Source organism: Mobula birostris, chromosome 8 (genome assembly GCF_030028105.1).
Source record: "Mobula birostris isolate sMobBir1 chromosome 8, sMobBir1.hap1, whole genome shotgun sequence".
Taxonomy (NCBI): domain Eukaryota; kingdom Metazoa; phylum Chordata; class Chondrichthyes; order Myliobatiformes; family Myliobatidae; genus Mobula; species Mobula birostris.
The window spans coordinates 86,742,495-86,763,076 of NC_092377.1; the positions used below are offsets into that span (position 1 = coordinate 86,742,495).

The following is a 20,582-nucleotide window of genomic DNA, read 5'->3' on the forward strand; positions in this document are numbered from 1 at the left end:
TACCTTTTTTATTGCTTGCACAATTTGTTCTTTTTCACATGTTGGATATTTGTCCATCTTGGTTGTGTGAGGTTTTTCATGGATTCTATTGTATTTCTTTGTTTCGTAACTGCCTGCAAGATGAATCTCAAGGTATGGTATACATACTTGGATAATAAATGTGCTTTGGACTTGGAACTTTGAATTTTTTCTTCATTCCTTTATAAACATCAAACCATTATTTTCGTCCTTCTGGCATTCTCAATTCATCTCCACTAAATATCCAGGCCAGTTTCCTTTATTTCAAAACACATGATAAACTCGGGATTTACTTCCACTGACAAATAAATGTGCAGTAAAAGAAAGGGTTGAAATGAATGTACCTTTCCTAGTCCACTAGCAGGGAACTATTTGCAGTATATTTGCACATTTGTGAAATGAGGCTACTCTACAATCAAAGCTTCCTTTGTGGTTTTGGATTGAGTAACACCAGTTTGCTACTTTACCCAAGGGCAGCCTGCCACCTTGGTTTCTGCCTTCATATGACAACAGACGGCAAATGAACCCAGCACCTGTATTTGCTCTAAAGTCAAGACAGAATGACTGACCATTTTCTATAAGGTATTATGAATATTAAGTGTTAGAAAGTTGTTTGTTTGCATGTTGATAAAACAGCTACTAGTCAGACATAGTGGACCTATTGACCTCTAACAATCAACTATCACTATTCATAGATGGGGACTAATTGAAGGGGTTTGCACTCTCAGGCTTTAAAAGAATTGGGATCAGAGTTAGGATATGTATTGCTTCTAATCTTAAAAGGTTCTCTAGATTCTGGAAAGGTCCAGGATATTGGAAAGCAGTTCACATAATGTCTCTTTTCAAGAAAGAAGGGAAACAGACAGAAGGAAATTCTAGGCCAGTTAGCCTAACATCTATCTTCAAAGTTCAAAGTAAAATTTATTGTCAGAGTACATGCATGTCATCACATACAATCCTGAGATTTTTTTCCCCTGCAGGCATACTTAGGAAATCTATAGTACAGCAACTAAACTGTCAACATCAGGAACTGTAAACTGTAAACAAACTGCAAATGCAAATAATAAATAAATAGCAAAAAATAACTAGCCTAAAATAACAAGATAAAAGAGTCTTTTAATGAGTGTAGTTAGCCTGTTTTGTTCAATAGCCCAAAGGCTGGAGGGTAGAAACTGTTCTTGACCTGGAAGTAAGAGTCCTGAGGCTCCTGTACCTTCTGCCTAATGCGAAAAGAGCATGGCCTAGGTGGTGGGGATCTTTGGGAAAATATTGAAATCCTTTAACAAGGACGAAGTAATAGAGCATTTAGAAAATGATAATACAATCAGGCAGGCTCCACATGGTTTTATGAACGGGAAATTGTGTTTGACAAGTTTATTAGAGTCCTTTGAAGATGTAATAGGCAGGATGAAGTGTATTCACAAATTTAAAAGAGCATTTAATAAAGTGTCACATAAAATGTTTCTGCACAATGTAAGAGATCATGGAAATGGATATAATCCATTAGCATGAGGAGAGGAACTGGCCACACAGCCAAAAAGAAAATCAAAATAAATTGCTTCATTTTCAGATGGTAAGCAATAACTAGTTGGAAGCCACAGGAATTATGTTGGGACCTCAACTTTTTACGGACGTCCGCCTGCAGCTCAATAGAGTAATACATAAATTTTGTGGCTGCCTTTAATTCCTCCTTTTCCCCAGCCTAAACTTTGAATTGTTTAACTTTTATTTTTTGGATCTTGGTGGGAAATAGTGGTCATTATGTCATATCCTTTAAGAAGTGGAAAACAACTTTTTGAACCCAGCAATGGAAAGGGAAAAACTTCAAAAGAAAAACCAGAAGATATGCCTGTCTGGGCTGAGCGTTTGAAATGTGAGTTGATGGGTCTCCACAACAAAATGGACAATAACACTTCTGAGTTGAAGTCATTCCGACAGAGTTTATAGACTGTTGAGGAAAATATTGTTTCCTTGAATACTGAGTTTAAAGAATCGAAATGTCAGATTGTGGATATTTCAAACCACTTGGAACAGGCTCGATGCAAAATTGTCGATTTAGACGCAAGATTGTGTAGAAATAACATTCAAATTGTGCGTCTTAGAGAAGGCTCTGAGAATGGGTATTTATTGGATTATTTTGCGAATTTGTTTCAATCTCTGTTTCCGGATATTCTATCTCAGCCTCCCGATATTGAAAGAGCTCACAGAATTTTCACTTCGTCAGATAAAGCTCGACCAATTTTAGCCAACTTTCTTCGCTTTAAAGTTAAAGACCAAATCATAAAATGTGCAAGAAAACAGAAAGTTTTTAAATTTAACGGTTCCGAGATATGTTTTTATGAAGATTATCCATGGAAAGTTATGGAACAACGGATCAAGTTCATATCTGTCATGAAGATCGCACATGAAAAAACTTTTTCCATCTCTGAGATATCCAGCGAGATTAAAATTATTTCCTAAAGATTCTACTCCTCGTATCTTCTTGGATCCCCAAGCGGCATTGGATTTTGTCAACTCTATTGTGGAATCGGCTGATGTATGAAAGATATTAGAGTTTCTGAATAATTTTCTGAAAGAAAACAGGCTTTGAAGATTTCAGTATGCTGAATGATGGATCGATGGATTACTTAAAGAAGAGGTGATCTTTTTGGTTTGACTAAAGAATGACTTTTTTTTGAAGTCTGTTTAGTATACAGAGTGAATTAATACACGGATAGATTGTTAACTGGTTTGGTTATCTGTTTCTATCTTCCTTTTTCTTTATTAAGTGATAGTTTGCTTACAGTTTATATAGACTTTTTTCTTATATTATGGAGTGTTTAGTAATAGATAATTAGCTTTAGTTCTTTTGTTAAATAAGGTAGTAAGTTAAAGAATAATGGCGCTGCTTTTCTCTCTTTCGAGATTAAACTGTTTGGGCTAATAGTATTGCTTTGGCATCTTTGGAGACTGTTTTTGCATTCCCTAGTTTATTTCCAATGATTAAATATAAACATTTTTTTCTTCTTTGCTGAGCTTTCTTATCTTAAGGTTATGTATTTTCTTTGTAAGGGGGAGGGGGGAATTGATAGTAAAAACTTTTAAATCATTATTTAAATGGAGCGGCACGCGGAGTACCGTCCTTATGCTTTTCTTCTTGGGGATGCGTTCCGGCCTTTTTTCTCCTTGCCGGATTTCTATCTTTGGGGATGGTGGGAGGTTTGGGGATATTTTTGTATTTGGGGTTTATCGTGAGATTTTATTTTTTTCACACACATTTCCTGTATTTTTTCCCATTATGGTGTTCTGAAGCATGCGTGTTTTCTATTTGGTTATATTCATCACCGCCATCTTTGATTAGCCCGCGATGGTATGCGTGTATTGTCATGTTTAAGAATAATATTCAATGGTACTTAAACAGATAAACGTTATTAGTTGGAATGTACGTGGCTGGAATCACCCTATTAAGCGAAGGAAGACTCTTAAAATTATTAATCGATTCCAGCCCGATATAATTTTTGCTCAAGAAACGCATATCAGAACAGGCGATCAAAATAAGACTTCTTAAAACATGGAAGGGCCTTCAATACCATGCTACTTGTCAAAATAAAACAAAGGGAGTATATATTTTAATTAAATCTAATATTTTATTTATTCAAGAAGACATCATCTCAGATAATAATGGTAGATTTTTAATTATTGAAGGAACAATTTGTAATAGGAAAATTGTCCTGGTTAATCTATACGGACCTAATGTAGATGATCCTTTTTTTAAAAACATATTTAGTTTATTACCAGACTTAAATGAATATATGCTGCTGATGGGAGGTGACTTCAACTGTTGTTTAAACCCTGTGATTGACAGGAGTTCAACCAACCAGCAGCTTCCGAGTCGTTCGGCAACACTTATTAATTCCTTTTTAATTGATTATGGTTTGATAGAAATCTGGAGAAATTTGCATCCTAATGATAGAGATTATTCTTTTTATTCACGTTCATAATAAATATTCAAGAATTGATTATTTTATAGCTGATTTCCGATTTTTGTCCAAAGTCCAGAAATGTGAATATGATGCTATTGCTGTCTCGGATCATGCGCCTTTAAGCTTAACTTTTGAGTTAAATGATGTTAGTAATGTAAGCTTGCCTTGGAGTTTTCCAGAAAATTTATTACGAAGCTCGGACTTTGTCAAATTTATAGAGATTCAGATAAAAGATTTTTTTCTTCTTAATAATAAGGGAGATGTCTTGAAATTGATTATATGGGATACACTTAAAGCATATTTGCGAGGTCAGATAATATCCTATTTGGCTAAACTCAAGAAACAGACAAAAATAGAGTTAGATAGAATTTCAAAACAAATTAAAGACCTGTATAACACTTATGCAGTCTCTCCTAATGTTAATTTATTTAAACAAAGGGTTGAACTTCAATCACAATATAATTTACTATTAACTTATCCTATTGAAAGAAATTTGCTTAAATTAAAAAGTCAATTTTATATGTTTGGAGATAAAAGTAACAGGCTATTAGCATCTCAACTTAAAGCAGTTAGAGCTAAAAGACAAATTTTAAAAATTTGTAAGGGAGATGGTAGTTTAGCTTGTAATCATGAAGATATTAATAAAATTTTTCAAGACTATTACAGTGAACTCTATAAATCTCAGTTACCAGCTGACCCTTCTAATATGTATGCCTTTTTACAAAAGATTGATTTTCCTAGAATATCTGTTGAAGATCAGCAAATTCGTGATGCTCCTTTTACTGAAAGAGAAATTCAGAAAGCTATTCTTTCGATGCAATCTGGTAAAGCTCCTGGATTCGATGGTTTTTCTGTAGGATTTTATAAAAAATTTGAAGATTTGCTTACTCCTTATATGTTAGAAATGCTTAAGGATTCTTTTCTGCTAGGAGAGTTACCTTCCACATTTTATGAAGCTTCTATTTCTTTAATTCTTAAGGAAGATAAAGACCCTACTGATTGTGCTTCATATAGACCTATTTCGTTACTAAATGTGGATGCTAAAAATTCTTTCAAAAATAATGGCTAATCGGGTGGAGAATGTACTAGCTAAAATTATTTCTCAGGATCAAACAGGTTTTATAAAAGGCCGTTATTCTTTTTCTAACACTTGGAGATTGTTAAATATTATATACTCATCCCTCTCTAAGACTCCCCAATGTGTTTTTTTCTCTAGATGCTGAAAAGGCATTTGATGGAGTTAAATGGAAATATCTATTTAAAGTTTTAGAGAAATTTAGCTTTGGTACTAATTTTAATAAATGGATTAGATTGATATATAAAAGCCCCATTGCCACTGTTATTACTAATAACTGTAGATCCCCTTTTTCCGACTTTCACAGGGTATGAGACAAGGATGTCCATTAAGCCCTTTGTTATTTAATTTGATGTTGGAACCTTTGGCTATTGCACTTCGTGAAGCTAAAAATATTCAAGGAATTTCTATAAATGGGACTATTCATAAGATCTCCCTTTATGCGGATGATCTTTTGGTTTATGTTTCGAATCCCGAAGAATCTATTCCTAGTTTATTGAAATTATTGAATGAATTTGGATTTTTTTCAGGATATAAATTAAACCTGCATAAAAGTAAATTATTTCCTTTAAATGATTCTGCTTCTATGTATGATGACATTCCTTTAAAAGTTACGGATTCTTTTAAATATTTAGGTATTATCATCACTAAAAATTATGGAGACCTTTATAGAGCTAATTTAGTTCCTTTAGTGGATTTTATGAAGCAATTTTTTTCTAGATGGAATCCACTTACACTTTCGTTAGCCGGTCGAATTCATGTAGATAAAATGATGATTGTACCAAAATTTTTATATGTATTTCAAAATATTCCTACTTTTCTAACTAAGAAGTTCTTTGATCAGGTTGACTCTATTATTTCATCTTTTGTTTGGAATAATAAAAGACCAAGAGTTGGAAAATGTCATTTACAAAAATTAAAAAAGGATGAGGTCTTACTTTGCCTAATTTAAGAATGTATTATTGGGCGGTTAATATACATTATGCGTGTTCTTGGTTATATTGGACGGATAAAAAGGAACGACCACCATGGGTTGATCTGGAATTGAAAATTGTGAAACAATTTCATTTAACTTCGATATTAGGAGCTCCTTTACCTGTACAATTAGTCAAAATTTCTATTCTAAATATAAATCCTATGATTATTCAATCATTACAAATCTGGTACCAGTTTCGTAAGTTTTTTAATCTTAAAAAATTTAACCTTTTTAGTTTAATTTATCGAAATTATTTATTTAAACCTTCACTTAGTGATCCTACCTTTTCTCTTTGGAGGAATAAAGGAATTTTTTCCTTTATGGGTTTGTTTCAAGAAGGACGATTGATGTCCTTTGAGAAATTAGTAACTAAATACTCTCTCTCATATTCACATTTTTTGCAATATCTTCAGGTCAGACATTTCTTACAAGAATATTTAAGTAATTTTCCATATATACAAGACTCTGACCTGTTAGACATTATTTTAAAAATAAACCCTTTAGTGAAGGGTTTCACTGGGAAAATTTATAATTTACTATTACAACAGGATGACTATCCTTTACTTAAGATTAAGCAAGATTGGGAAAGAGAGCTTAACATGACCTTGATAACAGAGGATTGGTTGCAAATTTTGAAGCTGGTTAACTCTTCTTCGATTTGTGCCAGTCATTCTCTAATTCAATTTAAAATTGTACATCGTTATTATTTGACAAAGGAGAGATTGTCTAAAATATTTCCTAATGTAAATAGTCAGTATGATAGATGCAAATCTGAGATAGCTACATTGACACATATGTTTTGGTCGTGTTCTGTATTGAAACAATTTTGGAAATCTATTCTTTCTACAATTTCTAAAGCTTTAGAAATCAATTTACAACCTAATAAATTGACAGTTTGGTTTGGTATAATTCCTCAATATATTCACAGTATTTCTATATCAGACCAACACGTAATTGCATTTGTCACATTATTGGCTGGAAGGGCTATTTTATTCAAATGGAAAGATGCCTCTGCTCCCACTTCGATACAATGGTTCTCTCAGGTGATGTTATGTCTTAGTTTGGAAAAAATTAGAAGTCGAACTTTTGATCCTAGATTTGACTTTGAGAAAAGGTGGGGTTCTTTTGCCCGTTATTGTCATTTGATTTGAGTTAATAAAGATGGTCCTTTTCTGATGCTTGGGTATATGGATTTGGTTGGAGGATTGATGTCTTTTTTTATGGAAGCTTGTATGGCGTATTGCTCCAGGTTTGTGCTCCAATGAAGTTCTTTTTCCTTTCTTTCTTTTTTCCATAAATAAAGCTTTAACATTTTGTTTTTTTTTATTATTATTGATATACTGTTCAGTTTGGTTGATAGTTTAACTCTTATTCTACATATGGATATGTTGTCTTGATTATTTTGATGTATTTTTCTCTGTTGTTGATTTTCAATAATAATTAATAAAAAGATTGAACAATGAAAAAAAAACTTTTTACTATGTAGATGAATGACTCAAATGACACGACCCATTTTAGAGAGATGTGCTGATGATATAAAAAAATTGTGAGGAGGACACGAAGAATATGCAAAAGGATAGAGAGGAGTTAAGTCAGTAAGACCATACAATCATAAGATATAGCAGAATTAGGCCACTTGGCCCATCATGTCTGCTCTGTCATTTCATCATGGCTGATCCAATTTTCCTCTCAGCCCAATCTCCTGCCTTTTCCTGTATCCCTTCATATCCTGACCAATCAAAAATCTACCAACCTCTGCCTTACACATAAATAAAAACTTGGCCTCCACAGCTTCCTGTGGCAATGAATTCCACAGATTCCACGGATTCAACACTCTCTGGGTAAAGAATTTCCTTCTCATCATTCAAAAAAAATCCCTCTATTCTGAGGCTGTGTCCTCTGGACTTGGACTCTCCCACCATAGGAAACATCCTCTTCACATCCACTCTATCAAAGCCTTTTAATAGGTTTCAATGAGGTCACCCCTCATTCTTCTGAATTCTCGTGAATACAAGTCCAGAGCCATCAAATGCTCTTCACATGACAAACCATTCAATCCTGGAATCATCTTCATGAACCTCTTTTGAACCTTCTCCAGTTTCAGCACATCCTTTCTAAGGGGCGCAAAACTGCTCACAATACTCCAAGTAAAGCCTCACCAGTGCTTTGTAAGGTCTCAGCATTACACCCTTGCTTTTATATTCCAGTCCTCTTGAAATGAATGCTAAAATTGCATTTGCCTTCCTCACCACAGACTCAACCTGCAAATTAACCTTTAGGGAATCCTGCACAAGGACTCTAAAGTCTGTTTGTGCCTCAATTTTTTGTATTTTCTCTCCATTTAAAAAATAGCCAACTCTTTCATTTTGTCTTCTGAAGTGCATGACCATGTACTTCCAAACACTATATTCCACCTGCCATTGCTTTACCCATTCTTCTAATTTGTCCATGTCCTTCTGCAGTCTCCTTACTTCTCCAAAACTACCTGCCCCTCTACCCATCTTCACATAGTCTGCAAACTTTGCAACAAAGCTATCAATTCCACCATTCAAATTATTGACATACAATGTAAAAAGAATCTGTCCCAGCACACACCCTTGTGGAACACCACAGGTCACCAGCAGCCAACCAGAAAAGGCTCCCTTTATTTACAATCTTTGCCTCCTGCCAATCAGCCATTGCTTTATTCATGCTAGAATCTTTCCTATAATACCATAGGCTCATAGCTTGTTAAGTAGCCTTGTGAGGCACCTTGTCAAAGGCCGCCTGAAAATCCAAGTATACAACGTCAACAGGTTCTCCTTTGTCTATCCTGCTTGTTACTTCTTCAAAGAATTCCAACAGATTTGTCAGGCAAGATTTTCCCTTGAGGAATTCATGCTGAGTACGTCCTATTTTATCATGAGCCTCCAAGTACCTTGGGGACCTTATCCTTAATAATCGACTCCAACATCTTCCCAACCACTGAGGTCAGACAGACTATTCTATAGCTTCCTTTCTTCTGCCTCTCCCCTTCTTGAAGAACAATTTTTGCAATTTTGACATTTGCAGTTTTGCATTCTTGTGGAATCTAGTGATTATGAAAGATCATTACTAATGCCTCCATGATCTCTTCAGCCACCTCTTTCAGAACCCTGGGTTAACACCTTCTGGTCCAGGTGACTTATCTTCCTTTGGACCTTTCAGTTTCTCTCTAGTTATGGTAACTTCCTCGATCCAACATATCCCAGATCCTGGCACTCAGGAGGCAACATATCATCCGGGAATTTCATTCTCGCCCACAGAACCTCCTGTCTATTCCTCTAACTAATGAATCTCTAACAGCAGAGTGTGCCTCTTCTTTTTTTTAAGTTAAGTGCAATCATGAATAATAGCCAGATCATAAATGCTGATCAAGTCAACTAGTTCCCAAGGAGAACTCTGATAGGCCAATCAGATGGTTCACTGCTGCTCAGCGATAGAACACAAAAAAATCATATGTACAATTAAGAAACATTAAAAAACAGTAGAAATACTGGAGTCATGATGATCATGATGAAGTCTGCTGGAGAGACATTTATACACATGCTGTCCTCCGTAATTCAAAGAGATTGAAGGATAAGGTTGCAGGGTGACAAAACGTGGCAGGAGCACTTGGAACTAAAAACTAATCCCTACCTGGAGAAAACAGCACCTGTTCTTTCCACATTGTTCTCCAGCAGTTTAAGGACTAAGTCCAGCCAGAACATAACACACAAGTGCTCTTGAAAGTCAGGTATTAACCCGACCTACCAACAACCAAGCATTGTCATCCTGGTCCCCTTCATGATAGCTTATAAAGAAGCATGTGTCTTCCCTCCCAGAGATGATAGGTGTTTGTGCACTTGACTCTTGAAGGCTTGGACCCCATCGTCCCAGGTGTTTCCAACCACATCTGGAAGGCTGTTCCAAATTTTGATAGCACAGTGAAGGGAGCTTCTATCCAGTGTGTAGGTTCTCACATCAGGCATAGAAACAGCATGAGCAGGCGTAGATAAACTTGATCATTTGGTGCGCCGTCTCTCATAAGATGAAGGCAGCAAGGCGTGAAGGTCTGCAGGGCTGTGGCTGGTGTGTATTTTGTATAGCACAGTAGCTGCAGCAACCTGTCATCTGTGGTAAAAGCTACTGATAGCTAGCTTCTCATGAGCTGTGGCTTCATCTATACCCATAATCCTGAGAGCCTTTCTTTGAACGGAATCAAGTTGGCTGAGGACACTCTGTGAGGCATTCATCTATGATAAGCAGGCATCCCCCATGATACTTCGTACCTGGGCTTTGTAAACCATGGCTCTGCCCTCCTTGTCTAGTTTGGATGCTACTTTCCACAGAGCTCCAAGCCTTTGTCCAGCCTTGTTTGAAATAGTGGAAAAGTGTTTATCCCACACCAACTTGCTGTCAATATTAACACCAAGGATTACTAGCTCCTTCTTTAAATCCAGCTTGCAGTTCCCAAAAAAAAGGTCGAGGTTAGATGGATTCCTCTTCCTAGACATCACCATCGCCTCGCACTTAGTAGGCTCAAAGTTGACATTCCAGTCGTCTGCCTAGGCTTTCATCCTGTCAAGATCCCTATTCATGCCTGCTGCCACTGTATTACCCTCTCCTGCTCTAATTGGTGCAAATAGTGTGGAGTCATCAGCGTATAGGTATAGCTCGACACTGCATGCATCAACCAAAATTACTGCATGCATCAACCATCAAAGATGGAAAACAGAAGTGGCCCAAGTATTGAACCCTGTGGTACAGATTCATTGATGGTTGAAGAAACACAAGCCTGACCAAAGATAACAACTTTGATGGTCCGTACATGAAGATAGCTCTGCAGCCATCTAAGCAGCTTTCCCTGTGACTTTCATCTGTTAAATCATCCCTCCCCCTGACAGTATTCAAAGTTGGTGGAGGGGGGAGGGGGGGAAGGGGAATGGCCACAGGGACACTCTGCACTGGTTCCTTAATGCATTTCTCCTTCCTGACTGTCACCCAGTTTCCAGTGTCCTGAATCTTGGGTGTAACTACCTCTCTATGTGTCCAATCTATCACACCCTCAGCCTCCTAAATGATTTGGAGTTCATCCAGTTCCAGCTCCGACTCCTTAACACGGACTGTTAGAAGTTGCAGCTGGTTGCACTTCTTGCAATTGCAGGCGTCAAGGACACTGGAGGTCTCCCTGACTTTCCACGTCCTACAAGAGGAGCAAGTGAAAATTCAGCAGAGTATAAATTTGGGAAATGCAAGCTGATGCATTATAGTAGAAATAATAGAAAAGTCGATTATAGAATAATAGACTAGTGAGTCTTACGTCAGTAGTGGGCAAACTAATGGAAAAGATTTTTAGTCAAACAACTGGAGAAGCATAGATGAGAAAATCTGCAGATGCTGGAAATTCAAGCAACACACACAAAATGCTGGTGGAACGCAGCAGGCCAGACAGCATCTATAGGAAAAGGTACAGTCGACGTGTTGGGCCGAGACCCTTCGTCAGGACTAACTGAAAGAAGAGATAGTAAGAGATTTGAAAGTGGGAGGAGGAGATCTGAAATGATAGGAGAAGACAGGAGCGGGAGGGATGAGGCTAAGAGCTGGAAAGTTGATTGGCAAAAGGGATACAGAGCTGGAGAAGGGGGAGGATCATGGGACGGGAGGCCTAGGGTGAAAAAAAGGGGGAGGGGAGCCCAGAGGAAGATGGAGAGCAGACAAGGAATGATTGTGAGAGGGGCAGGGAGAAAAAGGGGGGAAATAATAAATAAATAAGTAAATAAATAAGGGATGGGGTAAGAAGGGGAGGAGGGGCATTAACGGAAGTTGGAGAAATCAATGTTCATGCCAGCAGGTTGGAGGAACAACACCTTATATTCCGTCTGGGTAGCCTCCGACCTGATGAAGGGCATGGCTTTATGAAGGGCAGGTTGTGCCTCATGAACCTGATAGACTTTTTGAGGAAGTGACAAAACAAATTGATGAAGGGAAAGCAGTGGATGTGGTGTAGTAACATGTTTGACAAGGTTCCCCATGGAAGTCTCATCTAAAAGTCATGAGGCATTGGATGAATGGAAACTTGCCAGCGTGGATTTGGAATTGGCTAGCTCACTGAAAGCAGTGGGCGGATAGTAGTAGACAGCGCATTCTGCCTGGAGTTCAGTGATGAGCGGTGTTCCACAGGGATCAGTTCTGGGACCACTGCTCTTCATCATTTTTATAAATGATGTGGATGAAGCAATAGAAGGGTGGGTGGGTAAGCTTTGCAGATGATACAAATTCATTGAATATTTTAAGTTTTGATAGATTTTTAGCCCATTAGGGAGCCAAGCGATGTTAAAAAGTAGGAGAAAAGTGAAGCTGAAGCGACCATTATCAGAACCATTATCTTGTTGAATGGGAAGCAGATTTAAGAGACAATTTAATCCAACGGTCCCCAACCACCAGGCCGCAAAGCATGTGCTACCGGGCCGCGAGGAAACAATATGATTTGGCGATATGAGTCAGCTGCACCTTTCCTCATTCCCTGTCACGCCCACTGTTGAGCCTGAACGCACGCGAGGTCATTACCCATACGTCATCCATGTCAGCACAGGAAGAAGATGAACTCCTCGAGCTTGCAAATGACGGCGGGATGAAAAGTATGTTTGACATAACGCCTCTGCCGGCATTCTGGATCAAAGTCAAGGCTAAATATCCTGAGATAGCCATGAAAGCACTGAAAACGTTGCTTTCATTTCCAACATATCTCTGCAATGAATGCAACGAAAACTAAATTGCAGAATAGACTGGATATAAGGAATCCCCTTCGAGTATCGCTGTCTCCCATCACCCCTTGATGGCACCGTCTTGTTGCAGGGAAACAAGCCCAGGGCTCCCACTGATTCAGCGATATTGGTGTGTTGCAATGATTTTATATGCTCATACGGGGGAAAATATGTGCTATGTGTTTAATATCCAAACATTACTTAAAATGTTATGATGCTATTGACTTATAAGTGAATTATATAACCATATAACAATTACAGCATGGGAACAGGTGATCTCGGCCCTTCTAGTCCGTGCCGAATGCTTACTCTCACCTAGTCCTGCACTCAGCCCACAACCCTCCATTCCTTTCCTGTCCATATACCTTTCCAATTTTTCTTTAAGTGATAATATCAAACCTGCCTCTACCACTTCTACTAGAAGTTCGTTCAACACTTACTTCAAGCTCCTGTCCTCCCCTGATAATTGACTTATCACTATATTCATGCGAGGAAAATACGCACTGTGTCTTTAATATTAAATTTGTTAGATAGACCGTTTTAGAAACGAAATTGAATGTATTAGCCACTTATCACCTATATTCCGATCATGATTAACCCCCCCGAACAGAATTGCCAAAAACTATTTGTAGAAAAAAATCGGCACATACACGCAGGCGCACACAGGTGCCCACGCAAGGCTTCATGGTCATTGTAGTCTTTCTTGGGGTAAACACACTGTATTTGACTGCTACTCTTGCCCATTGGCAACCCTACCCCCCCCCCCCACAACACCCCAGTGGACCAGTCCACAAGAATATTGTCAATATTAAACCGGTCCACAGTGCAAATAAGGTTGGGGACCCCTGATTTAATCTACTCCTCCTACTACAGTGAATAGAGTCTAAATCAACTGTGTAATGGCTGGGATGTATAATCTGAAGATATATTTAAATACCCATGTGTGGTCTCTGACCTTCCTGCAGCAATGCATCCAATTCATTAGGTCTTCTTCCTCAGTGGCCTTAAGGAACATAACAAATACTCTTGCTCTCTTCATAGAGTTTGTCAAGAGATTTCTACTCTTGTGGCCCTTGCTTTTATATCTTTCTCTGCACCTTCTCTACCCTGGCTTCCATCGCACCAGCAACAAATTTGGAGCCTTCTGTGTAGTATCACAGCTCTTTAAATAAACGAAGATTTACTTTTATCAGGAAAATCACTCCCTGGAGCCATGCTGCATCTTCTTATTAAAAGCGGATGGCTTTTAAGTTGTTCAGGCTTACCTAAGTACAAACCCCCTTTCCAGAAAAGTTGGGATGTTTTCCAAAATGCAATAAAAACAAAAATCTGTGATATGTTAATTCACGTGAACCTTTATTTAACTGACAGAAGTACAAAGAAAAGATTTTCAATAGTTTTACTGACCAATTTAATTGTATTTTGTAAACATACACAAATTTAGAATTTGATGGCTGTAACACACTCAACAAAAGTTGGGACAGAGGCATGTTTGCCATTGTGTTACACCACCTTTCCTTTTAATAACACTTTTTAATCGTTTTGGAACTGAGGATACTAATTGTAGTAGATTTGCAATTGGAAATTTTGTCCATTCTTGCTTGATATAAGACTTACGCTGCTCAACAGTCCGTGGTCTCCGTTGTCTGATTCTCCTCTTCATGATGCACCATACATTTTCAATAGGAGATAGACCTGGACTGGCAGCAGGCCAGTCAAGCACACGCACTCTGTGTCTACAAAGCCACGCTGTTGTAGCCCTTGCAGAATGTGGTCTGGCATTGTCCTGCTGAAATAAGCATGGACGTCCCGGGAAGAGATGTCGCCTTGATGGCAACATATGTCTCTCTAAAATCCTAATATATGCCTCAGAGTCAATGGTACCTTCACATACATGCAACTCACCCATGCCGTGGGCACTGATGCACCCCCACACCATCACAGATGCTGGCTTTTGCACCTTTCGCTGATAACAATCTGGATGGTCGTTTTCATCTTTGGCACGGAGAACTTGATGCCCGTTTTTTCCGAAAACTGTCTGAAATGTGGATTCATTTGACCACAGCACACGGTTCCAGTCTTTCGGTCCATCTGAGATGAGCTCGGGCCCAGAGAACTCACTGGCGTTTCTGCATAGAGTTGATGTATGGCTTCCTCCTTGCATAATACAGTTTCAAGTTGCATTTCTGGATGCAGCGACGGACTGTGTTGAGTGACAATGGTTTTCCGAAGTACTCCCGAGCCCAGGTGGCTATAATTGTCACAGTGGCATGACAGTTTCTTAGGCAGTGCCGCCTAAGAGTTCGAAGATCGCGCGCGTTCAACAGTGGTTTCCGACCTTGCCCTTTACGCACTGAGATGTCTCTGAATTCTCTTAATCGTTTCACAATATTATGTACTGTAGATGTTGAAAGACCTGAATTCTCTGCTCTTCTTGCGTTGAGAACTGATACTTGAATATTCTGTGCACTTTTCAATCTTATTTTAACTCTGTCCCAACTTTTATTAAGTGTGCTGCAGCCATCAAATTCTAAATTTGTGCATGTTTACAAAATACAATTAAGTTGGTCAGTAAAACTATTGAAAATCTTTTCTTTGTACTTTTGTCAGTTAAATAAAGGTTCACGTGAATTAACATATCACAGATTTTTGTTTTTATTGCATTTTGGAAAATATCCCAACTTTTCTGGAAATGGGGTTTGTAGATCTAGATGTTTAGGAATACTGAGTGAATTTCAGTACCACTGTTGAGATATGTAGCCAATGAATCTTACGGTCAACAGTGGCTAAATACACAAATACAAAACTAGCCAGTGACATATAGTAAGTTGCTTACATTGAAACCAGGTGACAACCCAAAGGCCCTCTGGGAGACAGGATGAAAGATAGGCCCAGAAGGATGAATGACATGGCAATGATTGGAACAAATGCAGACAACGAAATAAAGATCCTTCAGAAGTGCAGGTGTGGGTGGGAGAACGTGACAACACACAGGGGGCTACAAATCCATCAGAGGAGAATGAAGTGCAACGAGAAAGGCCAACAGCAACCTTGCACAGCTGTGGCAGATCAGACAAGAGGGACCCAAAGCCGGGTGGAAAACCACAGAGCTGAAGCACCCAACATTGCTGGAGGTGATTTGTTGGTAGGGGATGAAGGCCCAACAATGGAGGGTAACCAACACATACACACCTGACATCTCCTCAGCTGTGGAGCCATGTCACAAAGCTAAGAGGAAGAAACCAGGAAGGAAGCATAAGATCAAGTGGCCAAAGGCAAATGAGGTGGCCATGTGGCAGAGTCTGGACCGGACCTCAGCATGATCCTAGAACACACATTATGCGGCTAAGTAGAGGATAAGCTTACCTAATTTGGAGACCCTCTATGATGCATATAGGGATAGATTTGGCAAAGTTGATGTCAAGTGAGTCGTTGCTCTAAGAGAAAAGGGAAGAAGTGAGAAGGACATAGAGCAGCTAATAAAAGGGTGGTGCCAGCCACAAAAGAACTGGAAGAAAGCAACACAAGAGAAGAAAGTGAGCTTAAAGCTGTTGTGGAACAAAATGAAATAGAAGCTAGTCAGGCTGCAAAAGGCAGAGAACATTTGGAAGTGCAGGAGAAAGAAAGAGACAGACAGCTTCATTAGGAATCCCTTCATATATGCCCAACAGCTGTTGGAGGATAAAAAGAGCGGGAAGCTGGAAGCCACCAAAGAGGAGCTGGGGCAGTACCTAAGGCCAAGTACAGTGATCCGACAAGAAAAACTTGCTTTCGATCGCCATGGCATGTTCCACGTCCTGCTCCTCCAACCATGCAGCTTGACACCACCCTCCCCCCCGACCCCGCAGGCTAAGTGAAGTCAGAGAAGTTATCAAAAAGGCAAGGTCAGCATCAGTGTGCCAGGTCCAAACTGAATTTCTGACAAGCTCTATAAAAACCGCCCTCCTGTACTCAAGATCCTCCGGAACCAATGAGAACTGCCTGGAAAAACCAGCACGTCCCAACAGAATGGCAAAGAGCTGAGGCAGTGTTCATCCCCAAAAGAAGAACTCCAGTTCTATCAACCAGTTCAGAAGCTTTGCACTGCTGAATGAAGAAGGGAAAATCTTCTCTTCTGTTGTGGCTCAGAGGATGACCAGCTACCCCATGGGCAATGGATACACTGACACCAACTGCCAGAAGGCATGAGTTCCAGGCTTCCCAGGATGTGTGGAGCATGCATCATTGACATGGGACTTGAGCGTGAGAAAGGTGACCTACACGTCATGTGGCTGGATCTTGTGAATGCCTGTGGATCTGTGCCTCACTAGCTCATCAACTTTGCAATGGAGTTCTTTTACGTTCCTGACTGCATTAAGAGACCTGGTTTCTGATTATTTCAGCAAACTCCAGATGGGTTTCTTTTTTTGAAATGCTACAGTGGGGCAGCAGCAGCTCAAAGTAGGGATCGCAATGTGGTATTCCATTTCTCCTATACTGTTTGTGGCAGCCTTCAAGATCATCCTTACAGTAGCATGCAAAAGTTTGGGCACCCCTGGTCAAAATTTCTGTTACTGTGAATAGCTAAGCAAGTAAAAGATGAACTGATTTCCAAAAGGCATAAAATTAAAGATGACATATTTAATATTTTAAGCAAGAAAACTTTTTTATTTCCATCTTTTACAGTTTCAAAATAACAAAAAAGGAAAAGGGCCCGAAGCAAAAGCTTGGGCACCCTGCATGGCAGTACTTAGTACACCCCCTTTGGCAAGTATCACAGCCTGTAAACGCTTCTTGTAGCCAGCTAAAAGTCTTTCAATTCTTGTTTGTGGGATTTTTGCCCATTCTTCCTTGCAAAAGGCTTCTAGTTCTGTGAGATTCTTGGGCCATCTTGCATGCACTGCTCCTTTGAGGTCTATCCACAGATTCTCAATGATGTTTAGGTCCGGGGACTGTGAGGGCCATGGCAAAACCTTCAGCCTGTGCCTCTTGAGGTAGTCCATTGTGGATTTTGACTTATGTTTAGGATCATGGATCCTGTTGTAGAAGTCATCCTCTTTTCATCTTCGGCTTTTTTACAGACGGCATGATGTTTGCTTCCAGAATTTGTTGGTATTTAATTGAATTCATTCTTCCCTCTACCAGTAAACGTTCCCCATGCCACTGGCTACAACACAAGCTCAAAGCATGATCAATCCAACCCCGTGCTTAACAGTTGGAGAGGAGTTCTTTTCATGAAATTCTGCACCCTTTTTTCTCCAAACATACCTTTGCTCATTGTGGCCAAAAAAGTTCCATTCAAAAGGTTCAAAGGAACATCTAAGCAAGCCTGATGCATTCTGGAAACAAGTCCTGTGGACTGATGAAGTTAAAATAGAACTTTTTGGCCGCAATGTGCAAAGGTATGTTTGGAGAAAAAAGGGTGCAGAATTTCATGAAAAAGCCCCTCTCTAACTGTTAAGCACAGGGGTTGTATTTGGGCTTGTGTTGCAGCCAGTGGTCCCTGGCTGATGACCCTGTAGCTGGCTTAAGAGCACTGTTGGAGGTGTGGCAACGCCAAACAGAAAACATCTTCCTGTAAATTTCACATGGGGGGGGATTAACTGAGCCCTCATTTTTCCTAAGTCTCTGCACAATATTTCTGGAATTAATTATTATCAGCAAATAAATGGCTAACAATATAAATGCTTGCAAAAAAATCTTCAGGAGATAATTTGACACTCAATACTGCTGAAAATGGGTACTGGCAAATGCTAGGGGTTAACCGCACGATAGACTGGCATCCTATCCAGGGGGAAGTCTCCACACCACAGAAACCAGCATAAGCACTGGCCTGATGGGCCACAAGGCTCGGGACCGACTTTAACTTTAACTGTAACATTATTAATTGATCTACAGGAACTAGTTTCTTTCACTTGTACAAGGATTTCAAACAGAATTATTACTAGCAGAACTCCCAGAAGCTCCATTTAGCACGATGAGTGTGGGTGTGGAAGCAAACGGTGATTCAGGCGATTATTAATATTGCTTTCTTTGGAATATAGCAGAGTTCTTGTACTTTAATGAATCAGACATGAAACTGACTTCAACAACCATCAACTCAAAAAGGTGATAAGCGCAATTATATTACACAAATGGATTGGTCCCTTTTCTTTACATGTCAGATAAATAATATTAAATGTTAATAATTTACAAATTAAACAATGTTATGCTTTCAACAATAAACGCAAATTAATCAAATACTCACATCGTCTCTGCGGCTCTGATTATATGTAGTTAAATCAGCTAAAATACTGTGTTGCAGTTCAAGACTTTGGACAAGAAGTTTAATCGCTTTGGTGTCATCACATGTTGCAAGTCGTACCACAAAGGATCTGGGAAGGAGAAATTGCTGAATGACTAAGTTACTAAGAAGAAATTTTTTAAAAAAGGAATAAAAATGTTATACAACTGGAAGTGCCCCTGATACTTACACAGAAGCTAAGTGGGTGTGAAGGGGACAAACAAAAAAAAACCTTGATAAGGAAAGGGCAAGCTGAACCTAATATTACATGGGAAATAGATGGGCTACAATAGTGGGAGGATGAAAGAGGATGATATGGTTGGAAGGAATGAAGCTTTGATTGGCAAAAATTAAACTGAAAGCTTCCTTAAGATATAGGGGTGAGCACTCATAATCCTGCTTTCTCACAGAAAATGCTGTAAGAGTAACTCAATTGGGCAAGTTGGCAAATCCTGATACCCTTTAACTCCCAGATTTCCCAATCACAGGTAAGCAAATGTGCAAGTTAAACTGCACTCCTAATTGGGCTGTAGGAACTGGATTTAAATATGTGAGTGCTACGGCCTCCACTTCATATCATGGCATCTTTTGCTAAAAAAAAATTAACAGCATGAATATGTCATCTAGATGTTTTTGCCAGATTTCTTCAATTACACTCCATCTAGACTTCTTCCATCTATCTTGGAGTTGTTGACACTGAGGCCATTGGATTCACAAATAATTAAAAATAACACTTTGAGTTAATAATGAATTATAAAGAATTGTAAGCAAAACAATGTCTCATTCCTGGAGGACTAACATTGAAAACCAAGGATGTTGAACTGATAAGGAACTTTGGTGAGTCTGCACTGAAGTTCGGAAGACTTTAGTGTAAACTATAGTCAGATAGGCTCAATCCCTGATTCTGGCTGGTTAGGCTGATCATCCTGGAAAGCAGAAATAAACTTCAAATCTACAGGATAAGATCCTTGATAAGATTCTTATTTGAAGAAGTGTCGACTGTATGGAGACACCGGAGAAGCATTTATGTTCCTTCTATTTTATATACAGTGCTGTAAAGACATTTAATGTCGTCATCTTCCTTCAGCTGCCAGCTATTCAAAGGAAACGCTACCAAGCTACTGTAAAACCTTATAAATTACCTGCCCCACTAAACATTTCAACTGCCAATCTACCTTCTTTGTCAGGTTTGTAAAATGCTAAATTAGTTTATTATTGTCACATGCAAAAAACTTGTCTAGCTCTTCATTGTTCTTCATACAAATCAATTAATTATAACAGTGCATTGAGTTAGTACAAGGTAAAACAATAACAGAATAAAGTTTTACAGTTACAGAAAAATTGCAGGGCAGGTTGACAATAAGTGCAGGGTCTTAATTAGGTAGATTGTGAGATCATTTTATTGTTCTGAGGGACTGTTCAATAGTCTTATAATAGATGATGCTGCTCAGCCTGCTGAATTCCTCCAGCATTTTGTGTGTGTAGTTGGACAGAAGCTATCCTTGAGCCTGGTGGTATGTGCTTT

General features: G+C 38.9%; 1 protein-coding gene across 1 annotated transcript in view; it reads right to left on the reverse strand.

Moving 5' to 3' along the window:
* The window catches only part of cfap61 (cilia and flagella associated protein 61), a 177,344-nt gene that overhangs the window by 108,655 nt on the left and 48,107 nt on the right, over nucleotides 1–20,582 (reverse strand). The window contains exon 13 of the mRNA XM_072267103.1: nucleotides 19,022–19,148. Within this exon, the coding sequence (XP_072123204.1) occupies nucleotides 19,022–19,148 (127 nt within the window). The remainder of the gene's footprint in view (nucleotides 1–19,021; nucleotides 19,149–20,582) is intronic.